The sequence below is a fragment of the Sceloporus occidentalis genome, unplaced genomic scaffold (assembly GCF_023333645.1).
Source record: "Sceloporus occidentalis isolate IW3139 unplaced genomic scaffold, rSceOcc1.0.p SCAF_121, whole genome shotgun sequence".
Taxonomy (NCBI): domain Eukaryota; kingdom Metazoa; phylum Chordata; class Lepidosauria; order Squamata; family Phrynosomatidae; genus Sceloporus; species Sceloporus occidentalis.
In genome coordinates, this window is record NW_028317101.1 from 44,948 (window position 1) to 53,599 (window position 8,652).

The 8,652-nt window shown below is 40.3% G+C and overlaps 1 protein-coding gene across 1 annotated transcript; it reads right to left on the minus strand.

The window, feature by feature from the left end:
* Positions 1-896: 896 nt before the first annotated feature.
* Positions 897-8,031, minus strand: LOC149282167 (DCN1-like protein 1). The gene is made up of 6 exons (XM_089498485.1): positions 7,821-8,031; positions 6,215-6,383; positions 2,934-3,064; positions 1,724-1,806; positions 1,446-1,542; positions 897-976 (listed from the first exon to the last, which is right to left on the minus strand). The coding sequence occupies exons 1-6, from the start codon at positions 7,993-7,995 to the stop codon at positions 897-899; spliced, it is 735 nt and encodes a 244-aa protein (XP_089354611.1). The 5' UTR covers positions 7,996-8,031.
* Between the last annotated feature and the right edge of the window lie 621 nt (positions 8,032-8,652).

The following is an 8,652-nucleotide window of genomic DNA, read 5'->3' on the forward strand; positions in this document are numbered from 1 at the left end:
CTATTTTTAATTTTAATCACGGTGAATGATTCATGGCTTGACACAAGCCGAGCCACATTACGGCTGACCCTCTATTTCGAGCAGGCAGATATGTACTTTAAACCAGGAGGAAGAGTTACCCATTCGCTGCGGGGCTGATTCAGCGGCTATTTTATGGCACTGTATGCATGGCATGAGGCCCAAGGAGATGAATACTTCTTACGTTAAGATTAACAGCAACAATGGCAGCCACATTTATTCTTCATGACACACAACATGGATTACTTTGACGTCAAAAAAGCTTGGGGCTAGATGCCAGTAGCCCGTGATTTCCAGATGCCAAAATGATACACAGTGTAATGATCCCAAATAACATCAGACACTGCAACACAGCCCAAGACTCTAGAAAGCATCTGCCCTACAGTGTTGCTTTGTTCATTCATAGCACAGTGAACCGTCAAGGAAGGCTCCATTGTTAATAACAAAAGTTGATAAGCGGTCTTGACACCCAAGACTGAAAATAACGTAGACTCCATAATGTAGGATTTAACATTGCTGAACAACGGCTTCACTGAGGCTGTGGTGTACTTAGCAAATAAGGATGGCATTGTGCTTTATGGGAAAAGCCATAAGAATTGCATTTAGGGAGAGAATAAACTAGGATGGTCCACAGATATGAGATTAAATCCACAGTTTTGGAAAGTGAAGACTGCGCTCCAGGCTAGCAGAGAAGCCCAAACCACCAAAAGAATGAAATAGGATATGGTTTTAAGATGTCTCCGTATGTCTGTTTCAACCCTCTAGGACTGCTCGGAGGGCTCATCTTTTATACAGTCCAGTCAGAAGAAATTGACTGTGCAAGTTTCCATTGCAATAATTTGTACAGACTATGTACATTTTTGTAAGGTTCCTCAGTGCTACACTGTTGTACTTTTTGCTCCTGCAATTTGAGGACGTGCAAATTCAACAAAGTCATCAATGAGTACAGGCCATGCTCCTAGGAAGAAAGAGAACAACAATGAGAACGCGCAGATGCCTTTTCCTTCTACTAAATGGCCATTGGCCAGTCTGATAAATATTGCTTGGTTTGCTGTGAAAATGTTGTTTTAATTTCCATTTATCACGCTGGCTGGAGGGATAACTGCAGCCTCAGCTAGCTTGGAAGAGCGAGTTGTTCATAATTTCATGGTTAATACTTCTTGGCCTTTTTACATTTTTAGCCTTTCAAAGATTTGCTTCAAATCAGAGGGCCAAGTAGAAATCTAATGTGAAATTTCAGATTTCTGTAAATTCTCCACAAGCCACCGGATTTAACACGTACAGCTAAGGTAATAGACATCAGAGTGCAATAGGGTTCTTTGGCTTCTTTGGCCACAATTCCATGGGGTACAATAGGCATTACCCTACTAAACTGGACTAAAGCATTACAAATAAAAAAGGAAAGAAAAGGGTGTATTAAGCTATACCTTCTTCATCGTAGTTAGACATATCATCAGCTATCATTGTGCTGAAATCTAGAAGGAGGTTCCACGTGTCCTTTGGTATCGATCGTTTATGATGTTCCTAGAGGAGAGAGATACGAAAGCATCATAATCTTAACTCATCCACACTGACAACTGTGCTAGAGAAATAATGTGCATGTCGCCATAAACATGCTTTATTTGTTCTTTCAAACATAATATAGAATTTGAATTTCGACACAAAATATAAAAAAAAAAAAATAACTCCTGAAACAGAAACTTACCAACAAAAACTTGTTCCACAAATCTAGGAATTTAAATCGTCCATTTAGTACTAAATTCCAATAGGCAATGGCCATTTCTAAATCTGAAAAGCGACACATTTTACAAAAATGATTATGACTTTTCAACACATGCAGGTCGTCAAAACAGTCTGGCTTAAGACATGAAAATAGCCACACGAGTACAATTCTATTATTACCACAGAAAGCTTCCATAGTCCCAAATCCTCTCCTACTTCCCAGAAAGCAATACACCGCGAGTCCCAGGAATCCACTTCTGCTCTGCGGTTATTCGGTCAAATAACTTTTATTGAATTGCAGATGCAGTTATCCATGTAAATAGATAATTTATATGAATGCAAACCAATAGCACATGTCAACAAGAACAGGCGTTTATAATTATTTACTCAATAAAATGCTGAAACCTCTGCAGATACTTGGATGAACTGATATCAAGAGGAGCCTGAAAGTAACCGAGAAGCGTTTATCATAATAACGAAATGGACCCACTTTACTTTAGTGGGAAATCACTTTACTTTACGAAGGGCTAACCCTGTGGATTTCTGCTCCAATAATGGCTTGGTTGGCCTGTATACATTACCGTATTTGCCTGAATATAGGCCGCACTCCCCCCCCCCCACTTTAAGTCTTTAAAGTGGGGGTGCAGCCTATAATCGGGGTGTAGCGCAGGGATACGTAATTTTTTTTTTTTTGCTATCTCTGCTGCCGGCACTACTGCCGGGGCTTCTATGGTGGAGCACCGGCGTGACTATAGAAGCCCCGGCGGGGTGTAGGCAGCGGAGGTGGGGGTGGCATATCTGGGGTTATAAAGCATATCTGGGGGGCAGAGGGAAATATATCTATAAGCAAGGTTAATTGTGAATTAAGGGGGGCCTTAAAATGGCTATTGGTTTTCCAAATTTCTGTTTGTATATAACATATACATACACATACACATGACTAACTGCATAATACATACCAAAAATGTTAAAATACATGTATTCCTGTGTATTAGGTAAAATACTGCTCAACCATTCAACTAACCCTAACTTTTAGGGTGTGGCCTATATTCAAGCCAACACAGTATATTTCAATCAGTAAGACTTCTTACCTGTCCTGACTGAACATTGTATCAGGTCAGGTCAGCTCTTTATAGTGAATTCAAGGAGTTAAAGACTCTTACAGTCTCGGGTTGTGTTTCATGGAAACATACCTAGACCTTTCTGCCCTGGATTCTTTGCAAAATTGAATGTAAACTGATAAAAATCCTTAAATCGCCCAGGCTCCTTTAATTCTTGCTCCATTTTCGGTAGCTGTGCTTTCAATTTTTCTATGCTGTCACATCTGCATAGGAGACAAATGGATATTACATTAGCGTGCCGTCAGTGTTCCTTAATACACTAAGGACAGCAGCGTAACACGGACACATGAAAACAGCAACCTTCATATTAAATACATTTTCAATGAGAGACAGAATTGCCCCCTCCCGCTCAGTATGGGCCCTTAATTTCTAACACCAGGAGTGCAAGAAAATACATATAAAAGGTGATGTGGTAACCTGGAAAAATGCAATAAAGGCTTATGAAAAACCATAATGTCTAGAATTACTAAGGCAGGGCTCGACAAATCCCAGGCGCCAGGTCGCCATGGTGACAGAGAATTTTGTCCTGGCGCCTAGGTGTTTGTCAACCTGTTACAGCCACAAAAAATTGCCACGGGGGGGCGCTGCTGCTGTCTGCCCAGGAGTCTGGGCAGACAGCACAGCCACTCAGAGCCCGCCCCCGAGCCTGAGATCACTCCCACGGAAAACCAGGAATTGCGTTTTCAGCTGCCACAGGCAGCTTCAGGGAAGATGGTTGAGTGTTGATTGTTGCTCACCCAACACCCCCCAGCTGCCTGATCGCTCCATGAGAGCGAGAGTGCAGCGTTAACCCCCTTCAATGCCGCAATCGCGGCATTTAGGGGTTAATTCCAGTTTTGTAAGGGGCTCTGCTGCTGGTGGTCAGGCAGACCAGCAACAGCAAAAACGAGCCCCCACAAGCCCTTTGATGATTCCTGTAGGCATGGAAGCCTACAGCAGTCATCAGAGACTCCCCCTGCAATGGCCGGTCTATAGACCAGCAATTGCGTCCCAGCTGCCAGAGGCAGCTTCAGGGACAGGGGAGAGGGTTCTTCGGTCTCCACATGAGTGTGGACACCAGCCCCAACCCTCCCCTGCTGCCTGATCGCTCCATGAGAGCGACAGTGCAGCGTTAACCCCTTCAATGCCACAATTGTGTATGACACATTCGTGGCATTGCAGGGGTTAGCATTTGTCCCCACAAGCTTGTGGGGACTAAATATCAGTCAATGCTGTGCTCCAATGGAACATCAGCATTGAAAAAGTTGAAAAAAAAAAATCAAAAAAATCAAAAAAATAGTTTAAAAAAAAACAGCACTGACCTGGAAGTCCAGGGTGCTTCCAGGTCAAATGCTGTGAGTTTAGTTAGTGGGCTGATGATGATCAGATCACTCCTGACCAACTGTTGGTTTGAAAAAAATCCTGGCTCCTAACTTTTTTAACTGGTGCCTAGATTCACAAAAAATTTGTCAAGCCCTGTCCTAAGGTCATCAGGAAGGATACGTGTATAACTACTATAACAACTATAAATATTATAAAAATCAAGTCTGAACACCATAAAGAATCAGCTCAGCGTTTGTGAACAGAGAAAGCCAACCAAAATATCACAAGACAGAAAACGATGGCTGCCTCCAGGTGTGCAGATAAAGGACTTTTTTTCATTTTAACATGAACAAAATGAAATAAAAGCAGTTTTGTTAATGCTAACCTACATCATGGTATAAAGTTCTGTGCTGTATTCTCAAGTAGCAATAATAATAATAAAGAAATGTCTAGGAATACAAGTACCGTATTTGCTTGATTATAAGACGAGCAAATCGGGGTCGTCTTCTAATCAGACCTCAAATAGGTCTGACTATGAGACTAAGATCCAGATCCCCCGCAGGGCTGCAAGGGACCTGGATCCTCCTGTAACACACCCCCCACACACATACCGGTGCTTCTGAGTCCCCGGTCATGTAGCCGGGGCAGTGTGTAGACGTCTAGACAACTTCCGCTGCAGCCGGAAGGAGGTGTGGCTAGCAGCGGGGATTGTCCGGCTGTCAGAGATCAGAGTTCCCGGCACCGGCACAGGGAATTCTCTCTGACAGTCGGGGAAGGTGTGCACGATGGACGCAGACAACCCCCGCTGCTAACCGCACCTCCTTCCGGCTGCAGCGGAAGTTGTCTACACGCTGCCCGGCTACATGACTGGGGACTCAGAAGCACTGGTAAATTGGGGGGGGGGGGGAGTTTATGGGGGAATGAAATGCATTTTAACCCCCTTAATGCCACCCTGCCTCCAGAAATGCCTTTTAACCCTCTATACGCCACTCTGCCTCCTGAAATACCTTATCCCTCCCTTTATGCCACTATACCCCATAATATGCCTTTTAATCTCCTAAATGGCATTTCTGGAGGCAGAGTGGCACATAGGGGGTCAAAAGGCATATCATGGGGCACAGTGGCATATAGAGGGTTAAAAGGCATTTCTGGGGCAGATGTGCATAACGGGGGGGGCAGGTTGGAAAATAGAAGGATATAAAAACTAAATATTTTTCTCAATCATAGCTTTTATTTAAAAAAATAGTTTACATGAATTAACATTTACTGGTAAAACTTTTTTCCTATAGGATCATCTTATAATTTAGGCTTTTTTCCCCCCTAAATTAATATTCAGATTTGGGGGGGTCGTCTTATAATCAGGGTCATCTTATAATTGAGCAAATACGGTAATACAAATTTTACAATAACCAATAAGATACTATTTTACCTCAAGGAAGCTGAGAGTTGTGACTTGGTATGGCAAAACGTGCATATATAATCTCAAAATTGGACGTTTCATAGTATGAGTTTTTGAGAAAAATGAAGTGCTTGTTTTAACTGCTAACTACAGGGCCAGAAGGATTTTCATGTTTTACTATGCCTTTCTTTAACTGTTATTTAACTCTCATTTAGTGAACCCACACAAACTAACACATTTTTTTTCCAGCACAAGTAGGTTTTGTTTTTGTTTTTTTACACAAACAAAAAATTATTTCTAAATATTTATTTACAGGTATATAAAAATTATTCACAGCTAGTATAAACGGGAAATAAATACCAAAAATATATCTGTTAATTTATATAATTGTTAACTATATAATTTATTTATATAGTTTTCTAATTTTGTTTTAGTGTTTTGTTTTTTTTTGAGAACCCCCTTTTTTTTCTTACAATACACACTAGAAATGTCCGCTACATCCATAATACACAAGCAAATCTTACCGATTCCAAACTAGACAAAGCATGTAGTTATAATACAGAGTAAAATACATGTAGTTAAAAACAAAGTAAATAAAAAATCAATCTATACGCTTAAGCAAAAAAAATTACCCAACCATCAACCAACCTACCCTAATTCTGTCATTCCGTCCAGAAATTCCTGCTTTGAGAACTCGCATTGTGTGGCTGCTTTAAATTTCCATGCGATAATCAGTACACTGACGCTGGCCGGATCAAGAGCCAAATCATCACAGAACTGCTGAATTCCATCTATACCGATTTTATTTTCATCTTGAGGATCTGTACATAAAGCATATAAAAAAAGTTTATATAAATAACGGCATAGTAACTATTTTACGCAGCAGAATGTATACGTGAAAATGTTTTCAACCAATTCAGCTGTTGATGAGGCATTTTACAGACGGTTAACATCCATTATAGACCTTCTATGCTCTGTTGGTTATGATTATGCAGGACAGGGGTTTGCTTTCATATGTACTGAACTGTATAAATAAAATCTCCCCTAATTCAGATAGTTCTGAAAAGTGAGGGAAAATTTATTTTTTGTACAAAATGTAATTATAGGGACAATTTACTGTCCATGACGGTCTCACCAAAAAAAAGACTTCATATTAAACGTATAAACAGATAAACCCATCTGGTATATCTAATGTGTGTTTCACTATCCTTCTGGAGTTGGGGTCTTCAGGACTTTACACAATACTTTGTGAGGTCTGACCAGAGATCTGTAAAGCGCAGAACAACCCCTCTCTTCCCGCTACTAACGCCTCTCGCTATACAATGCAGCACCCTGCTTACTTTTTGCAATGGTTTATTGCTTTCCCTGCTTACCTTTACAGGAAAATAGTTGGAAGGCCAGCACCACTTAAATTTAAAGGGACATCAGAGGAAGAAAGAGGGACGAAAAACCAGATCCCAAAGATGAACATGTGGGAGGTGTGAAGGGGACAATTCACTGCCCCACGAAGCCTCACCAAAGCCTCCACTTTTTTCTTTTTGCAATAATAATGACAACACAAACATCCCGGTTCTTCAGAGTGTATACTGTAATCTCATAGTCTCGTATTGCTTATTCAATTGGTGGGGAAAGACAGAAACCGCATCATGCAAAACTATGAAAATAAGATGTATACTAAACATGCAAAAAACAGAAAAAAAATCAAATAGCTGCCAGCTGCTGGTAAATCAGCAACATGCTCTACACACGGCTTGAAATGTCATCGGCTTCATTTACCTAATTTGGACTCCAAATCATTACATTTTGAGATAGTTTTCTTCAACTGTGCTGCAACATGGTCAATTGTATCATATGCAATTTCACAGAATAACCTTAAAGATCCCTACTAAGTACATCTTTAGCACCGTCTAACAACTTTTCCTCATTAGATCTTTTTGGACATGCTGATATTTTACATTAAATATACTTGATTTTTTCCATTAAATGTTAAAAAAAAAAAAAGTATGTTATCCGAAAAGAATAAAAACACCATGACATCCGCCTTATTGTGAAAATAATTATTTATTATTAAGAATGCGGGCTTTTTGTATGTTTTTTATGTTTTCAAAATAAAAGATTATTAACACAAAAAAACAAACACTATGACAAAACTATAGAGCGCGCTAAACTGGAACAGCAGCAAAGAACACGTACTGAATTTGGCCATCATTATCAACGAAAGATGAAGAAGAAGAGTCTGCCGGTTGGGTTGAACTCACCTTTGTACCTGTTATAAAGTTGCTCGAGCTTCTTTCTGTCCAACGCCCCTTTCACGCTCTCCCGTATATAAAGTTCTGGATTCTGGAAGAAGTTGTCTGTGGCCACGTCTAGCTTCCACTCATTCTGTGACAGGCAACTCACGGCAGTCTTCTCACTGGATTGCGTGAAGATCATGAACTGACGAACTTTATCTTTCTGAGAGGACTTCAACTTGTTCTGTGGGGATTTCAAACAAAGAAACAGCCGCGGCGTCAGTGATTTCACAAACAAAAAATACAGGCAGAAAGATTTCTTATCTGCTGTCAAATTCTATGTTTATTTGTACTGAGGAGTCCCAATATTTACTTTGCAATGACAACATATTTAAAAGTTTCCCGCAAATATAAGACTATACAAATCTTTAGACCCAGAGAACCGACGTAAGCAACACAGAGCCGCAACGTCGTCCTTTTAATATGAAAAATTGATTATTTATTAAAAAATGTTATGCAGTTTCCTTTCACACTCGGCCTCAAATTAAAATAATTGAAAAGCAACACAATTAATTGGATTCACGGACTTATAATGTTGATAAAACTTATAACTTTTAAAAAAAACAATTCTCTCTGCCAAGAATGTATTTAACGGGCTAGCGTTGGCTTCGCCCAATTGTATAAATGTGTTTCACGAGCGTAAAAAAAAACAAAAAACTTTTCACGCTTGCAACTTTGCCGATGTTTAAATAGCGTTGCAGGAAAAACCAACCCAAAGCGCCGCTCAGGGGAGGAAAACTCACAGAAATGAGCCGTGACTGGGGGATCGTCCCGGGTATCAATACGTTTTATCATAAAC

Bases quoted from the DNA above. Each gene is read 5' to 3' on its own strand.
- LOC149282167 (XM_089498485.1), bottom strand. From the start codon at position 7,995: ATGATCTTCACGCAATCCAGTGAGAAGACTGCCGTGAGTTGCCTGTCA. The intron at 6,384-7,820 runs GTGAGTTCAACC...CTTTATGTACAG, and splicing joins ACTTTATAACAGGTACAAAG to ATCCTCAAGATGAAAATAAA. The intron at 1,543-1,723 runs GTAAGTTTCTGT...TCTCTCCTCTAG, and splicing joins TGTGGAACAAGTTTTTGTTG to GAACATCATAAACGATCGAT.